General features: G+C 37.6%; 4 protein-coding genes across 9 annotated transcripts; all 4 read right to left on the bottom strand.

Moving 5' to 3' along the window:
• Nucleotides 1-742: 742 nt before the first annotated feature.
• On the bottom strand, nucleotides 743-5593 carry LOC110773937 (uncharacterized). Of its 2 annotated transcripts, none has more exons than XM_021978447.2 (12): nucleotides 5437-5593; nucleotides 5232-5343; nucleotides 5087-5150; nucleotides 4860-4961; nucleotides 4703-4767; nucleotides 4169-4264; nucleotides 3911-3990; nucleotides 3588-3804; nucleotides 3048-3103; nucleotides 2359-2454; nucleotides 1999-2182; nucleotides 743-1060 (listed from the first exon to the last, which is right to left on the bottom strand). In XM_021978447.2, exons 1-12 carry the CDS (start codon nucleotides 5490-5492, stop codon nucleotides 938-940), a joined length of 1251 nt encoding a protein of 416 aa, XP_021834139.2. In that variant the 5' UTR covers nucleotides 5493-5593; the 3' UTR covers nucleotides 743-937. The 2 variants fall into 2 exon arrangements, with proteins under 2 accessions (XP_021834139.2, XP_021834140.2); XM_021978448.2 differs by having other exon boundaries at nucleotides 4860-4958.
• Nucleotides 5594-6050: 457 nt separating this feature from the next.
• On the bottom strand, nucleotides 6051-10050 carry LOC110773952 (uncharacterized). Of its 3 annotated transcripts, none has more exons than XM_021978464.2 (6): nucleotides 9433-10048; nucleotides 8525-8788; nucleotides 8348-8441; nucleotides 7760-7851; nucleotides 6897-7172; nucleotides 6051-6501 (listed from the first exon to the last, which is right to left on the bottom strand). In XM_021978464.2, the coding sequence occupies exons 2-5, from the start codon at nucleotides 8750-8752 to the stop codon at nucleotides 6933-6935; spliced, it is 654 nt and encodes a 217-aa protein (XP_021834156.1). In that variant the 5' UTR covers nucleotides 8753-8788; nucleotides 9433-10048; the 3' UTR covers nucleotides 6051-6501; nucleotides 6897-6932. The 3 variants fall into 3 exon arrangements, with proteins under 3 accessions (XP_021834156.1, XP_021834157.1, XP_088102685.1); XM_021978465.2 differs by having other exon boundaries at nucleotides 6052-6501; nucleotides 8375-8441; nucleotides 9433-10046; XM_088246559.1 differs by lacking the exon at nucleotides 6051-6501 and having other exon boundaries at nucleotides 6696-7172; nucleotides 9433-10050.
• A 2754-nt stretch (nucleotides 10051-12804) lies between these two features.
• On the bottom strand, nucleotides 12805-16988 carry LOC110773935 (Pentatricopeptide repeat (PPR) superfamily protein). 3 transcript variants are annotated; one of them, XM_021978443.2, is made up of 4 exons: nucleotides 14769-16988; nucleotides 13963-14636; nucleotides 13371-13847; nucleotides 12805-13284 (listed from the first exon to the last, which is right to left on the bottom strand). In XM_021978443.2, the coding sequence occupies exon 1, from the start codon at nucleotides 16700-16702 to the stop codon at nucleotides 14864-14866; it is 1839 nt and encodes a 612-aa protein (XP_021834135.2). In that variant the 5' UTR covers nucleotides 16703-16988; the 3' UTR covers nucleotides 12805-13284; nucleotides 13371-13847; nucleotides 13963-14636; nucleotides 14769-14863. The 3 variants fall into 3 exon arrangements, with proteins under 3 accessions (XP_021834135.2, XP_021834136.2, XP_021834134.2); XM_021978444.2 differs by having other exon boundaries at nucleotides 13371-14106; nucleotides 14565-14636; XM_021978442.2 differs by having other exon boundaries at nucleotides 13371-14636.
• A 406-nt stretch (nucleotides 16989-17394) lies between these two features.
• On the bottom strand, nucleotides 17395-17974 carry LOC148297376 (phylloplanin-like). Its single transcript, XM_088246716.1, has 2 exons — nucleotides 17779-17974; nucleotides 17395-17675 (listed from the first exon to the last, which is right to left on the bottom strand). Exons 1-2 carry the CDS (start codon nucleotides 17972-17974, stop codon nucleotides 17395-17397), a joined length of 477 nt encoding a protein of 158 aa, XP_088102842.1.
• Nucleotides 17975-21117: the final 3143 nt, after the last annotated feature.

The raw sequence follows: 21117 nt of genomic DNA, 5'->3' as shown, positions 1-21117 counted from the left end.
TCTTTATTATCTATTTTTAATTAAATGGAAAAGAAGATATTAATCAATTGCTCCACCCAAACATAATTCCGGCCTCTTCATGAGTGAAAGAGCCATGACCTCCTCCTCGTCCATCTTTTAACTTAAAAATGCAGGGAATTAACCTAATTACATGTGAGGAGAAAGGTCAATGGAGGCATGCAATTATGATATTGTAGTAATCTGCTCATCATCCAAACATAATTAGCCTCTTCAATCTTTGAATAAAAATGGGAGCCCTTATCCAATCATGGCGTTGTAATAATTAGCCTCTTCAATCTTTATCTTTCTTATATCAAATGTTTTTAATAAAAAGGAAAATCACAGGTTTAAATATAAAACAGAAATCATGGCGGCGTTGCATTTACCATTCTTTGCACCAATAAAGTGGGAATTGAAAATAAGATTCTGCACATTATTAAAAAAATTGCACTCAAAACTCAAACGTAGGTTTAGAAACACATAAAACTGCAGAACAGTAGAAGATGTACATGACCAACAATGCTTTACGTGGTCGGACTAATATCAGTCCAGGCCAAACGTCTAGACATCAGGGAAAATTAGTAAAACCCCAGTAAAAACTTCCAAGTTTTTCTCAAAGAACCTAGGAAATACTCTTATGCGACCCTAAATGGGGCTTTTTGATGAGTTTTTGGGGCTTAAGTTGAGGGCTTACTGCTAAAGGCCTCAACAAATTGAGGGTTTGAAACAAAACAACAAAAGCTGAGGGCTTAAAAATATTTATTACAAAACGTGTTGCTCTGGGGACTTACTTAAAAACCCCTTCTCTTTCTCATTTCAACAATATCGTTACAATACTCCGAATAATTTCAGTCTGATAATTTGTAAACGTACGGGACAACACTGGAATCTGGAAGCTATTTTACATGTGTGATTAGTATCACAAGTGTTATACATGTCATTGTTCAGAAGCATCACCATGGAGTTCTGAGCGCATCTGCTCTACAAGTATTTTTTCAATAGCATCCACAAAGCTCGATAGAGTCTGCCGAATTCGTACAGCCAACGAATTTGCCAATTCCTAAACAATCAACAATTATGCAACCAAAAGAAGAGAAAAGTTCAGCAAAAAAGAACCAGGCATTGCAGTGGACTTTATCATTTTTTATCTTATTTTGTGAAATTTTGAATTTATAAATGTAACAGAAAGACATGACACTAGGAACCAAAAGAGACCGCAAGAAAACATAATGCACAATTATTTGAGAAAATGCATAGTACGAAGAAACTATTATTGTAGAGACAATACATAAATGTCTGCAAGAACAATTACATGCTTAGAGGATCTGAGTTTGCATCAACACTTAACCTTTCTTTCATATTATTGAAAATATAATAAACTTGTATGAAATCTAATAGCTTTTTTTGTATGAACAATTCACATTTTTGTATATTTTATATAAGCTCAAACTGGTTCAAAAGAAACCAAAATATCCAAATTTTAAGCTCACTAGGCATGCTTGCAACTGCCATCAATTTGATGAAATTTCTCAAATATACACGAAATAGTCAACAGCATTGTAAACAACAATCTGTCAATTTTTCACCCTAGCATTTCTGCATATGTATTTTCTTATTGTTCTTACATTTTTAACGCATACTGCTTTTGTACTTTGGTTGTCCCCTGCTAAAAATAACAAATTATTGCACTATCCAAGAAAATCTATATAAAAAACTCCACGATTAAATTATGTTGTTTCTTTACTTTTCCATCCAGGAACCAGACCTTAATACAAAACGGTCGGCATGCATGCTTATGACAAGAAGACAGCATATTAGAACAAAATTAATTGGAGATAACATAAAATATAACTACTTGATTTAGGTGACTTCGAGATATAAAATGCATGGGCAAATTGATGCATTCCAAATGAGTCTTTCAACAGAGGAGAATTTGAAAGTAGATACATCCACCCCGAAGTAAGGAAACTAGTAAGAGATAAGAAGGTGTACACTGACCTGAACCTTGCACAGAAAACTTAAAGAAATTCCCTTTGAATGTTGATCAGAGCTCTTGAGGTATATCAGTTTCAATGGAGAACTTAACAATGGCCAACCTTGAGGGACCTTGATGAATGCATCAACTCCTCCAACTACATGAGCCACTACTGTCTGATCTTTATCCAAGTACTCCAATGAGTGTCTGCATGGATTGATGCATTCCAAATGAAAACATTTGGATTTACTATGCTTTTGGTAATGAGCCCTTATATAATACTATTCGGAATCATTATTAAAAATATGGAATTCAATTATCTTGGAAAATATTTAAGAGCATAATGAATACATACACCAAAATTGCTAAGGAAAATGTCTCACCTCAATTTGTTTGCATTTTTTACCACTACTCGCCTCATGGTGCATAGAACTATTCTGTCTTGCACTTTTGTTACAAACCACTGCAATGAAGATTTCCTGCAAAGTGCATTTCATGAACTCAATAAAACAATATACTGAATATGTTTTTTTTCATAAATAGCACCATTTGTAGAAAAGTAATCAGAAATAAGGTCACCAAGTGTTTATACTTATTCATAAGAATATTGAAATAAACCCTACACTCACTCCCATATTCAGCAGATAGAAGAACATGAGCCAATTGAGCAAGTATAAAAAGTTAGAAAAACAAACTACTATCTGATCATATGACAGGAATCAAGTTGAGAGTGCACATAATTCAAAAGAAATGTCAAAGATTAAAAAAAAATAAAAACCTTTAGAGAGAGAAAACCGATTAAAAATATGACTAGGTAATGCAAGTGTGTGTGTGTGTTGTGATTGGCTTGATAGTTTCTGCTGTCTGCCAGGTCCTGAATTCAATCATGGAATCTGTACTTTATTTTAGAGGGATTTGTTTGCTAAATGCATGCCTTTTAATTATTGAAGCGCTACCAATTGCAGTAGAGGAAATATTTTTTTTTAAACAAAAACAAAAGAATAGCATGAAGACAACAACAAAGAAAGAAACAAATTTTAGAAATCATAAGACGGGTACTGGAAAAACAAACCTCAAAGCCTTTGCAGCATCAAGAATATCATTTATGTATACATCATTTGGAAAAATCTGGAAAAATGAGATATCATCATCAATGCATTTAAAAAATCCAGAGTATAGTGCTCATAAGAAATTTGAGAGCAGTACCAACTCATTTAAAAGATGCACAGGGTGTGGAGCTTACTTCTTCCTTCATTGTCATGTCACAATGAAAAAATACTCACCCCATCCACCTTTGACAAAGCAAAAAAGAAAAAGAAACATAATTGCAATTTCATCCCTCTATGAAATTACGTGAGAGAACAATTTTTTATTTTTTATGGAAAGAACATTGAAGGGGCTGGCATGGCATCACCCTTGGGTGGAGCACTGCAATGTCAGCCCAAGCCATGTAGGCACTGCCAACAGTGGCCAGCACCTGCCACCATGGTTCAGCAACAGATGGGGCGCATCCCATGAGTGCTATATTGTCTTTGATTACCTCTAATTGTAAGCTTTATTAAACAATGACACTAATGAAGAAAGATGTCCTGAGATAATCATGTTTTGATACCTCAACATTCCTTAAACCCGTAGTCCCCTCCAGAATTTCAATTAGCAGCTCATGATTTACTTCAGATGGCTCAGTGGCATCTCCAACTTTTTTTGGGGAGAAAAGGTCATCCAACTTCGGAATGTATGTCCTAAGTGACAACCTAATGCAGTTTCCCTCAAAAGCAATGACCTTAAGACCTGTAACTGCATCCTCAATCTGTTCTGTGTTGTCAAGCCTACATCAATCAAACATAAAAACTAAAAGTATAAGAGAATAACTCTATAACAAGCTAAATGAAATCCACACACTCACCCAAAATAAGGTCAAAGTGGCATAATTACCATTTAAGTGTACATTCTAAATCCTGTAAAGACTTCAAAATTATATTGTTCTTCTCAATCTGATTTTCAAGTTCCAGTAGCTGCAAGTTAAACACAAGATATCTTAAAATGGTAAAAAGGTTATGGAAATTTCTTTAACAAGCTAACTCCTTACATAAGAATCAAGACCCTCAAAATGTCTGTATGTATTATTTCAGCCTTAACTAATATAATACCCTAGAAGCAAACAGTATTGTATAATATGATTTTGAATGAAACCTCAAACTTGTCTGCATTCACATTCATCGGATCCAACAGATCTTTCCCACATTTATGGTAATCAACATCTGCACCCAGTTTTGCTTTCTCCAGATCCTACAAATGGTACACAGCTATTATCTTGAAAGATTTCATATGTGATTTCCAAATAAAATTCAAACATTCCCAACTTATGGAAATAAAGATATCATATACAACCTGGAGGTTGAGGTAGTCAAGCAAAAGTGAGAAAATGAAAAGAACATAGAAACAACCAACAAGGGATCACATAATGTGCAGATTACTACACCATGGAAATCTGGGAACTTTCAACAACTGTAACATTGAAGGGATAAAGGGATAAATTACAACATGTGTATACACCAGATAACTGTAATTAAATTCAACCTCTATTCACAGACTTGTAAGAAAGAGCAGATTATAGGTCTCCATTCAAACCCATTTGTATCAAACAAATTGGCTTGCATGCCTTGTCATACTACCAAAGAGTCTGATCCAAAAAAACTAATATTGTTTCACCAACGGAAAACCAACCTTTTCTTCAACAAAATATAATGAACATTTCAACTGTGCAAGATCAGTGCCAAGTCGATTAAAATCTGCATATACAAAAGAAAAGGTCGGAAAAAAAAACATCATACATTAAATATCAATGCACATTGGCGTGGAACACTAAAGACTGAGTCTTCACCTTCCCCATGGGTTCGAATGAGACCCTCAATTTCATTTGAGACCTTGGTGCTCTCAGCCTCCACAGAGTTGAGCTCCTGCTCAAAACGTCCTAAGTATGCTTCTAACAAAAATTGGACAAATCCCATAGTGCAGTAAGTTCTAGTACTAAATGTCACAAACCCACTAGCAAAATCGATTGCCCAGTAAAGAAAAACACAGTGACAGAGAGATTAAAGGAGAAGTTACCAAATTCTTGATCCTCTAAAAGACCAACATCAGAGCATTCTGATATTATCTGTTCAACTCTGCTCTGCACATTCACATGGAGAGTTAGGGAAATGCAAGGAATTGTGCAAATTGGACGAAAAAGTGGGATTAATTTCAAGAAAACCTGGAGGAGGAGACCGCAGTTTCTGATTAAATCATCAGAATCTGAAGGGGATAATTCTGAGGCATCGTCTTGGCGACAACTTTCGATAATCTCTTCCAGCTCTCTCACTTGTCTTCAAATTTAAACACAAAATAAACAATAATTCAGAAAATAAACAAAAAAGTAAATCCATTATACACAGACAGACAGGCAGACAGAAAGAGACCTCTGAATGGTGTTAAGGCCGAGTGGTTCTGAAGAAGGAATTGGGTCTTCTTCCATGTTCTTTTCTCTCTCTTTTGCTCCCGCCCTGTGTCGTGTGTACACCGAAATGCAGCAAGCGAAATTCAAAATTAGAGAGAGAGAGAGAGGGAGAGAGAGAATTTACTGAAAAATCTGCCAATTTTTGGGCTTGGGTGGAAATTTGGGCCGACCAGTTGGACTTGGAATCCAGAGGCCCAACTTTCTTTTGATCCAATTTAGCCTTTTCTTTATCCAATTTATCCCCTTTTTCTTATACAATCTTCAATCTATAATAAATGGGGTCCCAGCACTACTGGATCCATAAATTTTTATTTTATATTTTGGTAGGACTTTAGGTGTATGGGTAAATACTCTAACCACTTGAGCTACAAGACTCCAGAAAAACTGGTTAAACATCATTGAACGGCCAAAATTAGTTTAGTTTTCGAAAATTTCCTTCTTTTTCTTTTATTTCAATACAACACCTTTGCAGTTTTGTTTTTCAGTTTTGGCAGGAAGCGGGCATTCAAACTTAATATCTCAATTAAGATTGAGAAAAAAAAGTATCACTAGATTGAGACAATTACATTGTCTAAAAATGTAATTACATTGTCTAAAAATGCAACTTGCAACAGTAAGGGAACTTCCATTTATACTGAATGCCAATTACATTGTCTAAAAATGTTGGAAGACTACTCTTCTCAGCCTTCTCAACTATTCTGCCTGTAACTCCAAACTGTGTCAGGAAGCTAATGATAACAAGATCTAAGAAGCGTAATTTCAAAAGTCAGTCTCAAAACAAGACCCTCCGAGAGGAAAACAACTGAACTAGTCCATGCAAGTTTTAAAAGAAAGTTCAATAACTGTGACTGTAGAGACTTGATAAACCAATGTTCTCTTCACTGGAAGCCTAGAATCGCAACCGTTGAACAGCCAGAAGAATTACCCTAAGAAAGGGCAGCTGAATCAGTGTGCCATATCAACTCACAATGCCTAAGAATTCACACCTTTCCTAGGAGCTTATCAGTTTAACGACCTGCTTCGTTTCCTGCATAAAGTGACAATAATATGCATCAGACTAAACTAGGATTGATGGTCACCTTCCGTCATATCCAACACTTCGATCTAGTGAATGAACAAATATGCAGAAAGCTTCTAGTTTGATAATTCAAAATCTTCATTTACTGAATTTTCAACCAAACAAGAAAAAGAGCAGTTCATAAGTTGGAACAAATACGCACAAAGAGAGAGAGAGAGAGAGTTTCATGCAGTCAAAATCTTCATCGATTGCATTTTCTACCAAATAAGCAAAAGATGAGTTCACAACTTGGAAACAATACCTAAATTATTGCTTTTTCTAGTTTACTAAAAATAAAAGCATTTTGACCATTAATTTTATACCATACAAGAAAACTGAGAAAAACAAGAACACAGTTACAACACCTCTAGAACTTCGCCACTAGGAGGTACATAATCCATTTAACTGCTGTTTGGAAGGTAGATCCTGAGGATATCTCGCTTTCTAAGTTTATGCCTGCAGGTAGGGCATTTGTGTTGAGTAGCTATGGCTTTCTCAATGCACTTCTTGCAGAAGATGTGACCACACTTTGTCGATGTTTCTTCAATCAACTGGCCTATGCAGATTGCACAAGTGAAACCAGGTGCCTCTGGCAGGAACTCACTCTGGGGCACAACTGGAGGCACGGGAACATTAGTTGCCTGCCATCAGAAACTTCCAAGCTCAGTTCCAGAAATTTGCACCAATCTGCTGGTTAGATATACATAATTAACAGTTTCATGCATACTACTCATAACTTCAACATGAGCTGTTAAAAGAAGTGCTAGATAAGTTCTTCAAAATAATTTGGAGGGGTCCGATAAATACTTTCTTGTCTTTCAAAGACAAATTACCAAACAACAAATCTGGCATCTAACCAAATATGTCTGAGATCTGCAACTATGTGCCACTACTATGTAAAGGTAAAAAAGAAAAAACAAATGAGAAGAAATGAACATTTAAGTAATTTAAACTTCAAAAGCAGTTGTTTGAAGTTTCAAATTAAATCAGGTGTCATTCCCACTGAAGGTTGACATGTGATCAGTTGAAAAGTAGGATGTTCAAATTCAATCTTCTTTTTTTGGCTATTTTATACGCGAAACATATGTATGTTCATAGTGATGTTATTTAGTAGCTGTATCATATATTCAACAGAAGTGCCAATGTGCTACTCTATATAAAGTGGGAAGAGAAGTGGATATACTAAAGCAAGGAAATAGCATCATAAGAACTTAGGGAAGATTCTTACAGTATACTCTGGTTTGTTACGAACATCAACATTGACCGAAACCTCCCAGCTGGAAGCTCCAAGTTGGCTAAAGGCACGGAAATTTGTCAATTCTGTTGATAGTAGATTATAAGGTCAAGTGCAACCAAGAAAACTTCAATAAGACATAACTTACATTGTACATCCAACAGGAATTAAAGTTTTTAATTAAACTATGAAAAAGTTCAGACTATCAAGAGAGACACTGAACAGTGAATATCGGTAACACGACCAAAACAGAATAACAGTTACCTACCTACGTGAACGTTATTTTAACAGAATAAAAGTACTAAATAGTCTACACTAATGTTAAAGAGTCGATCAGTAGAGTGAACCCTTAACTGAATGAAGTAAATATCAAAAGCATGGTTCCAACTGAGGGGCATAGCTCAAGAAATATATTGAAAAAATATCATTCCAGAGACACATAATCTCCTACAAAGCTGTGGTCTATTGCAACCAACATGACAATGAGAATGTAAAGAACTAATCAGTAGTGGAGCGCAACTGTCTGAATTTGATGCTTGGATAATGTAAGAAGTACATGCAGAAGGGAAAACATTAATAAACCTGAAAGCCTGGTATAGAATTTTGCACCTTCAGAAAGACCTTCTATAACTCTACGGCTTCTCCGAGAATGATTTCCTCGTGAATTATTCGTGGCCTAACACGAGTTGACACCAGAAAATTAAAATCAACTTTAAGCATTTTTCATATAAGATTCAATAGTAAAGATAAATATCATACTTCTGCAAATTTCCTTGGTGAGATTATAACAACTTCATCATCCACAAAATCCGCAGCAGCTGTAGCTTGTCCTTGATAACCAATTCCTTGAACTTGTAATCCCAAAGGACCAGTTAGAGCCATGTTCTCATTAGGAGGTGGATAATTAAGGTCCAAATCTATTATCCTTCCCATCGCAACATCTCTCACATTCCACCGTTGAAATTCACTAGATCCTTCTATGCTCATGCTAACAAGCTGATTTATCAATTTTCAAACAAAAACCTGAACATTCAGAAAGAAATTTTAATTTGAGATAACCAGTTCTGAGTTCACAAACAAATTTTCCCTGATGTTATCTAGTCACTGAGGAAAAATAAAAAGGGGTCTCAAACATTGGTCTTAACAATTAAAGAAATATCACTTGCACTATTTTATCTTTTTTGCTAAGAACTTACAAAAATCTTTACATCGTTTTTGTTCTTGAACATGAGAAGAAAAATTCATCAGAATGCATTCAAATTGTACAAAAGAAAAAAAGTATATTCCCTAGAAGATTTGGCCCCTTATCTTTTTCCCCACAAGAAAATATCCACCATGTCAAAAACACAATTCACAAACTTAAACCACCTGAACCCCAAAAACATATTCCCTAGCTTGAATTCTGCTTTTGTATCCAAAAATCACAGCCAACATGGCAAACAGACTAATATAAGATAATACAATGAAAGCAATAGCCGTAGCACACACACATATATCCAAAAACACACATATTTCAGAATTTTTTTTAAAATATATATCAAAATAGATCAAATAACAAATAAATCAAAACCCAAAACCCAAAATTTCCAAAGACAAAACTAAAAACTAAAAAGAGGGAGAAAAAAAAAGAAGCAAACCCAACAAATACATAGAAGAAGAACCCATACCTCTGGTGTGTAGAGAGAGAAATTCAATGTGAAAGAACGCCCAGTAGAGAGAGCGGTGGATGAGACGGGAGGATAATATATTGAGCAAAGTGTTGGCCTCTCTTGCTTTTCTTGGTATTACAAAACCCATATACTTTTTTAGGAAACAAAATCAATGTTTACAGCTTAGTCTTATTCTCTCCTCCATTTTAATTAATTGGTTCTTTGAACAGTTTTTGGGAATTTTTTTGGGTTTCCGTTTCAGTGTCTTCTCGCTTCTCATTGTCCCTTTCCTGTTTTCTTCTTCCCGCTCTTCAGCGCATTGTAACGCTGCTGCAGTTTTGAAATTGGATTGTCAAAGCCATTGGGCTCGGGCTTGGTGTACAGAATGGGCCCGAAAAATGGGCTTCGGCTGAGTTTATTACCCAATGGATCAATCTGTTAATACGAGGTACGGTAACAGGTTGATGTGTCCAGTTATGGGAGTTTCGTTTCTAAGAAGTCCATTTCGCAAACTAAATGAATTCAAAAGGAAATTATATTAGTAAGGGACTTATAGTTTAAGTTGTTAAGCATTTATTCATACATCTGAGATCTTATGTTGGATTCCTCATTTACCAATATCGTTTGTTTAAAAAAAAAAAATTTAATTTATATTAGGATCCCACGTTCTACTTTTTGCACTCAACAATGGTTCTGCAACTTTTAAAACCCAGCTTTGCCCTCTCAACAAAATTTAGAAAAGAAAAAGTGGGCACTTCTTAGAGCATCTCCACCCACAAGGGCTAAGTCTAGGGCAAGGGCAAGCAAGGGCTGCCACTATTCACGTGAATAGTGTCAGCCTTGCCATTTGTGGTTCCACCCATGAGGGCTAAGTCTAGGGCAAGTCTAAGGCAAGAAAGGAAAAAAATATTATGCAACAAAATATAAACAATTTAGAAAGTGAATAAAATTGTTATGTATTTATAGGGAAAGCATCTATAATTTTTTGGTATTTTTTTAATAATTTTTTTGGATTTTTTAAATATTTTTTTGCTCGCTGACGTCAGCGCTGACATCACAAAACTCGGGCTGAAGCCCAGGCGAAACCTGCCTTTGGGCTTGCCCGGGCTCGTGGGACCCATGCGAAACTAGGCTGCAGGCTGCAGCGCTGGAGGGCCAAACCTTGCCCTGGGGGGCCTTTTGCCTGGTTTGGTGGGCTGCGCTGGAGATGCTCTTAGGAATGAAAAAAGTCATGAATTGGAAATCAACTTTGCCCTCTCAACAAAATTTAGAAAATAAAAAGTGGGCATCTATTAGGAATGGAAAAAGTCATGAATTGGGAATAAAAAAAAGGCTTATTTATTGTAGCGCCACCTGAAACTTTGGTCAAATCTCACTTTGCCCCCCAAAACTTAAAGTGGCCCATTTACCCCGCTTGACCGTGGTTTGGTGACTCACTTTGCCCCATGTCGTCAACTCCATCTAAAAGTCTGTTAACTATGATGACGTGGCATGGGTGTTTTTGTAATTTCATAAACATGTATCATTATCCACCAATTAAAGGGTGACATGGCCAATGGAGCCCACCTCCACATAAAAATAATTAAATATTCTAATAATTAAAACTAATAAAAATAAAAATAAAACATTAAAAAATTTAAAACTAAAAAGAATCTCTCTCTCTCTCTCTCTCTCTCTCTCTCTCTCTACCCAACCCCTCTTGGCAGCCATAACCGCCCTCCTCAAGCCCACCCCCTCCCTGCCCAAACAACCACCAACCCAGGTGATGTGGAAAATTGCTCCCATTTTTTGACTAATTTTCAAATCACTCTCATAAACTAAATCTCTTACCCAGAAACCAAACCTTTCTCTCTGCCTTTGTCTCTCCCATGCCTCCTACACTCTCAGTCGTATCACCACCACCGTTGAAAAAGGAAAAAAAAAAACCCAAAAACCAACAAATTAACCTTCTTATTCAATCAAATTTCCACAAAAACTCATTAGAATATAACATCAACCAAACTAATATACACAAACAATAACCCAATCAATTACCCAGAACCCGCACCCCACCCAATCTACTGCAGCCCCAAATTTCCGCAATCACCCACAAAATTCCTCTCTCAAACCATGCCCACATCCACCACTCTCATACCCACAAAACTCTCATACCTACAAAACTCCTTAATTTGAGTTTTTCTTGTCAACAATTTGGGGATTGTAGCAAGGATTGTGTGTGTGTGAGAGAGAGAGTGACGACCGCCAAGATCAGGTTTGAAACGGGTCAGCGCCTGCGACCCGATTAAGCCATCGGATCTCCTCGAAGCTGTGAAGCCTTCGATGGTGTTGATTTGGCTGTGAAGCTGTTCGAAGAGAGTGGGGAAGAGAGATGGAGGGATCAGACTCTTCAAAGAAAAAAGAAAAAGAAAATTAGCATTATTTTTATTTTTTCACATTTATTCCTTCGATTCAGCAACCTGCTTTGGAGAGTGAGAGAATAACAAGTTCGTTTGTTCAGAGAGAGAGAGAGAGAGAGAGAGAGAGAAGAAAAGGCAAAAGAAAATAGTGATAGAGAAAAAGAAGTGCTAGGGTTTTGACTGGTGGCTGCTTTGGGTGGCGTTGGGTTGGGTGTTGGCTGTGGTCTGATGGTGAAGTTAGGGGAAGGAGATGGCGCAGAGAGACAGAGAGAGATGAAGAAGAAGATATTTTTTTTAAATTTAATTTTCCATTTAATTTTTTTTAATTAAACAGTAATTACATTATTTTAATTTTTATTAATATGTTATTTCACTTCAGCAAAAAAAGTGGGCCATGTACATGACACATCATCATTTGTGGTAAAAATACGAAAATAGCCCTGCCACGTCATCCAAATTGACGGAGTTATGATTGGAGATAACAGCAGGGGGCAAAGTGAGTCACCAAACCACGGTCAAGCGGGGTAAATGGGCCACTTTAAGTTTTGGGGGGCAAACTGAGATTTGACTAAAGTTTCAGAGGGCGCTACAGTAAATAAGCCTAAAAAAAATAGGAGTTTTTGATTAATGAGTTTTTATTTTTATTGCCAAATCCATAGCCAAGCCCAACAAGCCCACCATATAAAATCCTTTGGAAAAAACATGGGGTTTTTGTCGATGTGAGACAAAAAGCATTGCATTGGCTTTCAAACAACAACATTTACAAAAGAGGAGGCATCCCTTTCCAATTATGTAGGACAGTTACTTAAGAATAATTCTGTTCATTCTTTAGCAACATAACATGTCCTTGCTATAAGAACTTCAAAATATTTCGTTAGCACTTTTTAACATAATTAAATATTATTTTAGTTTATTGCAAACTAGTATTGAATTGGCAAAGAAAAAGATATGACGCGATACACAAAACAAAGTACATGATTTACATAAAGGGAGTTGTTACTAATACTCCAAGAAAATCATCATGCACTCCTTCCTTATAAAAACACAAAGGAGTTGCACTTATACATAATGACTATTTTGGAGTGCGAATAATTTTGGCTATATAAATTGTTCACATGTAAAAAAATTAAAACAAAATCATCTAAAACTACAAATTATTCAAATAAAATTGCATATTGTTAGATGCCAGGTTAACAAAATAAGCTAAAGGGCTGGAATCAGGAATGTCATTGGGGCGGCAGTATCGGTACTACATCATAGCCTGCATCTCAGTCATCTGAGCCTGAAACTATTCCAAACTATCAACAGAAGCTTTGAGAGCAGCGGAAATCTCCTCCTCTTGCACGGTAGATCGTAGCGGTTCTGTGTGAAGATCAACCAAAACCTCTGTGCATGCTAAACAAATGGTCATGAACACGCCCAATGGTTCCAAGGGAAGTTTGTCACAGTTAGGAACATTGGTTTTCATTCGCTTCTGCAAGAAGTTAGGAAGTTTTTTGGTTAGGTATAGGCAAAAATAATAGACAGATATTCGTATATAAAAATTATAATACGTAGTACCTAAAATGGCTCAATCTTCCAATGCCCGAAGGGCCAAACCTAGTCGGCCTGATCTCATTGTCATAGTTTGTGCTGTTTGTTGACACCAAGATTGGCCTCACCAACCCTTTGAGGCAAGATCCCCCAACTTAGGGATTAGACATCCCTTGCCATAACTTGCCCCTGCCGCCCATGCGAACTACCAATTTGATTACAATCAAGCAAACTACCTACCACTACTTGGACTACAAATGGAGGTGATCTCCCAAGCTCTCTCTTTTACAAAGGCTCTCAAGCCTCTCTCTTTTACAAATGGCACTCAAGCCTCTCTCTCAATTTAACGATATGTAAGCCTCCACGGAGAAATATAAATAGAAAACACAAAAGCTCCAAAGTGGATGTAGCCTAATTATAGGTGAACCACTCAAAATCATGTGTTTATGTGTGTGATTGTGATTTTCCTCTCTAATGATGGTGATCCAAAAATCTTCATCAACACTGTTGATATATGCAAAAATAATAATAATATCATTCAAATAGAAAACGTAAAACACATGTACCACATATATCATTAAATAAATTCCACATGCAAACAATAACTGAAGTTACATACATTGAAACTTTGCAAGTGCATGCCTGAAGAAATAGCATTGGTCCAAACAACCTGTTTTACAAGTGCCCATGGAAGATAGCGTAATCGGGCGCCTCATAATCTAGTAGAGTAGAAAAGAGCAGCTTGCAGCTCTACATTTGCGGTCTATTTAGCATGAAAAGTCAGTAAACAGTAGCTTTCAGCTCTTTGTGATGTATTTATGGCATGCAATTAATATAAGACCAATAAGATATTAGGCAAAGAATATAAAAGACCACTTTACGTCGATGGACAGAAACAGAAGGGAAAGGTAAAATGATGAATAGGTGCATGATCTATATGCAAGCAGCCTAGCTAGTGGCTTGGGTAGCCACATTAACCAAAATCTAAATTGATTTATGAAAGCACCATTCGTCTCTATTGAGAAGAAGAGGTTAATAGAAGAAATGCAAACTACGATAAAGTTGATTTCCAACAAGTCAAAAAGGGAAAATAGAAGAATAGTAATATCACGGTTGATAGAAATTAAATCTTTTTCTTCTGTTCTTCCGGCCAGGAGATAGAAACGAAACTATATGCAAGTGCAACAATTTTTAAAATGTTATATGGATCAGGATTCTCACCAACTCAGGCCTTGAGTGAAAAAGGACGGTCAAATTCTTGTTCCAATAGCACCGAGAGTTAGATTATACAACCTTCAAGAGGGAAAAAAGTTGACCAAAAAAAAAACACAGGGTCAAAGATCCAAGCATAAGTTGTAGAATTGTCTGACAAAAGTTCCAAGTATCTACAAGCAATTCAATCAATAAGGCAAGAAGTCAACACACCATGATGCATTGAATTTGGAGTACGCAATAAAGTTCAAAGCTAACCATCCTTGTCAAAGAGAAAATCATCATGCTTGGGAGATGATATATTATACTCAGCTTCCATCAATGTCAAACGCAAGTGGGTTAGTATCTGGAACATAACCAGCGAGTTTCAATTGGACGAACATGTTGTCCAGCATCAAATATATATTATCTGATTCAGAATGTGATTTGTCAAAAGCAGCGAACTCAAAAATTGCACCATTGACTTCTATCCAGCTATACCCTGTCATCTTTTCAACACGTTTCCCTTTCATGAGCTTCCTTATGCCAGCAGCTATTTCCCATTTCTTCCATGTCGAGTACAAGTTCGACAAAAGTATGTATCGTCCACTGTGATTTGACTGCAGCTTGATCAGATGATTTCCTACAAGTTCCCCTAGCTCAAAATTCTTATGAATCATACAGGCACCAAGCAGAGCTCCCCATACACCAGCTGTTGGCAACATTGGCATGCCCTCAATCATTTTTCTTGCTTCTTCCAAGTACCCAGCCCTACCAAGTAAATCAACCATACAACCGTAGTGGTCTACAGTAGGCTCCAAATGAAAAACCTGCTTCATTGAATCAAAAAGCTTACGTCCCTCATCTACAAGACCTCCATGAGAACAAGCACTAAGAACACCAATGAAGGTTACTTCATTAGGCAGAACCCCACTCTGTAACATACGCGAGAAGAAGTTCAAAGCTTTTAAAGCATCCCCATCCATTGCCAACCCACTAATCATGGCAGTCCAAGTAAAGACGTCCTTGGTGGGTAACTTTCCAAAAACAGATAGAGCCTCATCAATGCAACCACATTTTGCATACATATCTACTAATGCTGTTCCAAGTAATGAGTTCACTGGAATTTTATGCCTACATATGTAACCATGAACCGACTTTCCTCGATCTAGCGCCCCTAGGTGCGCACAAGAAGTAAGTACACTCGTGAATGTAGATTGGTTAGGTCTGATGCTCTCTGAAAGCATATATTTCAAGGCAAGCAATGCATCTTTATATTTGCTACATTGCGTATAACCTGCTATCAAGGCACTCCAACAAACTACATTTTTAACTGGCATTTCATTAAAAACTTTACAAGCATCTTCATGGTAGCCGCACTTCATGTACATATCCAGAAGAGCGCTACCAACATAGGCATCCCATTGTACTCTACCTGCTTCCACATAGAACCCATGAACGCACCGTCCAAACCAAATATCACCAGCCATTCCGGCAGCACAAAGAACACTAACAACTGTCACCTCATCGACCCTAATTCCCATCAATCTCATCTCCAAAAAACACTTGATTGCTTCCAGGGCACGACCGTTTTTCACATACCCGTCAATAAATGCAGTCCAAGCAACCACATCCTTGTGCGTACTTTCATCAAACACCTGGTTGGCAGACTCTAAGTACCCGCAACCAGAAAATGCAGATATCAATGAATTCCTCACAAACTGGTCAAAATTCAATCCAAACTTGACTATATGAGCGTAAAACTGAAATGGGTTTTCGTTTTCCAACTTGGAAAAGGCCTTGAGAAGCAAAGGGAAGGTGTGCTTGTCGGGAGCAATACCATTTGTGCGCATTTTTGAATAGGAAATGAGGGACCTGCGAGGTTCTGAACTCGTAGAGAATGATCTGATTATGGAATTCCATAACTGAGTGGTGGGTGCTTCTACCCCGTCGAAGAGCAGCGAAGCGTAGGCAAGATGGCTAGGTTGAGAGGCTGCAATGGAAGTAACAAGCTTGGCGAGGAAGAAAGGGTTTTGTGAGAGGCCAAAGGTGATGAGGAGGGAGTGGATTTGCTTCAAATGGCCAAAGGTCCTGTGCTTGTGAAACAGAGAGAGGATGATGTCACCGCCATGTAAAGGGTTGAACTTGCCAATGGTGGTTCGCGACATTCAAATTCTCTTCTCCCAAAACCAAAAGCTTCTGAAGCTTTGGCTCTTCTTCCTGGGCTTATGCTCCTAAATGCCTTCGGTTCGGTTCTTATAAGGTATAAGCATTGTATCTTTTAAATGATATTGCGCGAAACCATTTGAAGCTAACTAAATGATAGTTACGTAAATGTGCGTTTTGTAATTTCAAAGACGTCCTGCGTCAGTTTCTCCCGCAAGACCGTCAATCCATTGGTCTTATTTTGTTAGTGATTGAAGCTTTCTTGAACTTGAATAATTTGATGTGTGTCAAAGTTGAAATTAATTTTCATCAGAAAGAAATTATAACTTCAGTTTTTCATAGACCTCTAATTTATATGGTGGTACCCTTTGGAGGATATAAGTTTGTTCAGGAAAATGATTTTGTACAATACTATATGAATTTTTTACAAGTCGTATGAGCCCCCCACATTTTCTTTTCTGTCATTTATGTTCCTCGCTAGTTTCTGCTGCACTCAATATGTGACAAGGACAAAGTATATAACGGTTATAACTTGTAATTGAAATAAATGCATGGGACTTTGTGAATATCATAAGAAAAATACTTGGAAAACAAATTAAGATGACTATAATCCTACATAGGCTCTCCTAGCTAGCTAGTCAGATTGAGGTTAATTACGTTAATTCCCTAAACGCTTTGCTCATTTGTATTAAGCTTAGACGTTGGGCATGAACCGAACTGGAAAAACATTGAAGAGATAGACCTTGTGAGGTTGAGTTGGTCTAATGACCTGCAACGCCGATGAGAAAGGCTGTGTGGACAAAGTGTCATTGCAGCTCGAAAGCGGCGTGGTAAGCACTAGCCTGCAAGAAGATATCAAAGAGCCAGCAGAGGACGTCAAAGGATCCAGCAAGATTGAAAACACTCCATTCTTGATGGTTCTCGCAAGAGCAATCGTTGTATTTGCAGGTCCACATTGCAGTTCCACAGTAGCATCTATGAACATGCGTAAAAGAAAACATAACAATTTTATAATTCAATAAAACCATAGAGCTAACTTAGAATTGTAATTGGTGGTTTGGGCTACTAATTAACTTACTTGGGAATGTTGGAGTAAGAAAAGGATCGGCGGCGTCACCCAAATTGCCATCAGTAGTGCAAAACACAGTCCCTTGTATGTAGAACGCAGCAAGTAGGGACCTGGGATCCTCATCAATATTGGGCTCAGCTTTTGTAACTGCCACTGCAGCGACCAAGAGGCATACAATTGCAGCAAAAATTGTTTTGAAGATCATTGATTCTAGCCTAGCTAGGTAGATTGCTATAAGAAAGTATGGTGAATCTTTTCGATATTACAAATATATAACAATCGTAAAGGTTTACAAAAGGGAAAGAATCCCTAGATCCTACATCTAAGGTAATTACACACAAGAAGGAAAGAAAGTGTTGTAATTAGCTAAACAAGGGTAAACTTCAATCAAATTTTATCCTTCAGTTAAGGCTTGAATTCTAGCAAATTAACTGATGACTTGCAGAATTGTTGTGCACACAATAACCAATTCTATGAGCCGCATTGCCTCACCTAGCTAGATCTGGAATTCCGTCTTCTCCAAAAATAAGTGGTCATTCATTTACTTCTTGATATATGGTGAATTTCTTTTCTTTTTCTTTTGGATGGGTTGGAGTCTAAATTATTCAACTTCAAGAAAGTTTCAATCACAACCTAGCATAAATGTTTATCAAATTCCACCAAACTTCCTTTTAACTTGTTGGAATTAACTTAACATTTTATTAGACATAAATAACTCATTAAAAAAAAAAGTTGAAACAAAGTTCACATATGTCACTAAGAATAATTAAACAATTAATGTGGATTAAGCCTCTATACCACCAATTTTTTCCGTTTGAATAATTTATGTTTAAAAAGGCACAATCTCACATTGAAAACTAGACAAAATAAAATACAACATATAATAGGTGATTCTGTAAGAATACACCTCTAGCGGCATATCAACATCACAAAGGATTACAACATAAGACTTATGCAATATTAATAACAGATTCACTATTGATACATAATTGTCAAGGAATACATAGATGAAACAAGAACGATCTTCTACTCTCTGCAAGTCTCAATATGTTCTAGCTATCAATAGGTCAAGCCCAAAATAGAACTTGGCGACTTGTGAGTGCAGGGATCAGGTCCTTTTATATTGATCAAACCTTAACCATATCTCTCCTATTATAGATAGAGTTAGTGTTTAAACAAACTGATAAACGTAAGCAATTGAGTCCTTATCAATATAATATAGCTACCAAGTCTGTCAAAACTAGGAGTCTTAGTACAACTGATAAATACAAACCCTATTATCTTGTTCTAATATGATAAACACAACATGTGATTATGCCAACTCACATAAGTCATCTTACATTCTCCCACATGAGTGTAGCATAATTACATTTTACCATATCAAAACAAGACAACAGTGATCACTGGGTTCATCAACCATCAGTATTACTCCCAAAACAGTTGTCGAAACTGATGCATATGCAGAATCTTAGAAAACTTGACACAAATTCAACTGTACCAGCACTCCAAGATCACATACACATACATCAGAAACACATTACTGTAGACATAACGGTATAAGTGAAGAGTTAGGTACCAAAATAACTCCCACATTTCTGATCCAAATAATAGAGTTCCCAAGAAACTCCTAACATTGTTTCCAGTATAGAAATTCAAGCTTGAACAACAACATAACTTAAAATAAACTTGCAAAGTTCAATAAAGAAAATAATAATCACGAGGAAAAAGCATTGCATTAAAGAAATAAGCTAGGTATGTAGAAATTACCTTGCTCTTCCGCATTTAAATTGAGTCAAAAGACTCATGTAGACCCATGTGCGTCACAAAATTCTTAAGAGAAAAAAAAAACTTCACAACCAAAACCTCAGTCAAAGAATCTTAACACCTTCTTAGCTAAAACCCAGTATGACTCATCACGATTTGCTTGAAAACTAACAAATAAGCTGAGTGCAAATGACAAGTCTTGATATACATATGCATATGTAGTACAGCGGCTAGATCAAGTAGCCAAACCAATTAAGTGGAACAAAACCAAAAGTGGTTTACGCCGGAAATCTCCAACCATGGAGATTGAACTCCCACAACCCCCCAACCAAGCCACTCTAGCTTTTCTCTTCTCACACACAGTCTGGAAACTCCTCTGAGTTACTGGTCTCTTTGCTCAGCAAAACAGAGTACTTTACTCCCAGTTTTTCCTTAGCCCAGAACCACCAATCAGTCCACCCAGCCCCCAGCCTCCAAAACCTCCACCCCAACCAGATTTTCCACGTTTTCGCTCTTGTTTTTTCTCTTTCTTGTTGTGTTTGGCTTGATGGACATGGTTCCCTCGTCTCTTATGGCTCGAGCTTGGTAGCTTTGCTGCTGTGAATTTCTCTCTCTCTCTCTCTCCGACCATGGAGAATGAAGTGGAAGTTGCAGATCAGCTCACCATTCACCTTGAAAACAACCTGGACTTGGCAGAAGACAGGTGTGGCATTACTCTTGCCGGCTTCCTCATCACTGAGAAAGAACCTCAGATCGGTGGAGTGAAGAATGCCCTCCAACGTGAGTGGCGCAACATCGTACACTCGGACGATGTCAAGATTGCATGGGCTAGTCCCAATGTATATGTTATTACTGCTGCTTTTATTGTGGTGGCTAAGAAACTTATTGAGAAAGGTCCCTGGCATGTCAACGACGACGTTTTCTCCATCCAGCCATGGCCACAAAGCTTTGCACTTGCAGAAATTCATCCAAACAAAGCAACCTATTGGATACAAGCACATGGGATTCCCCTTGGTTTGATGACGGGGAGGAATGCTCGACTGATAGGAGAGAGTATTGGCTCTGTTATTGGAGTTGAGGACCCTGCCACCAATGGAACCAGGAGCTTTTTACGGATGAGAATCGAGATTGACTCGACAAAACCACTTCAGCTTGGTTTATGGTTACCCAGAGCAAACGAAGAGCGAACTTGGATCAACCTGAAATACGAGGGACTGCGGCGTTTCTGCTTCCGCTGTGGCAGACTTGGCCATGCAAATCTCTTGGGTAAGCCATGTGTTCGTACTCTTGGCACTGTTGTTGCTCAGGAAGGGATGAAGTATGGAGCGGAGCTGGCGGTGAGAGCCACTAGGGGGCCCTCTCCACTCTTCCCTGTAAAACACTCTCGTAGCACACCATTTTCTCAGTTGGTAGAGATGGAAGTTCTGGGAAAGCGGAGGACTGTGGAAGATACTCGTCACCGGCCGAACCCGATTCCCTGGCAGTCGGCTGTTCCTCTCCGACCCGTTGGGAGTGCACGCGCGGACAGACTCGACAATGCTGACCACTTGCATTCGGCTGGGGGACAACACGCTGATACGGTTC

Source organism: Prunus avium, chromosome 1 (genome assembly GCF_965620075.1).
Source record: "Prunus avium chromosome 1, drPruAviu1.hap1.1, whole genome shotgun sequence".
Classification (NCBI taxonomy): Eukaryota; Viridiplantae; Streptophyta; class Magnoliopsida; order Rosales; family Rosaceae; genus Prunus; species Prunus avium.
This window is presented reverse-complemented; position numbering and strand designations above follow the sequence as displayed.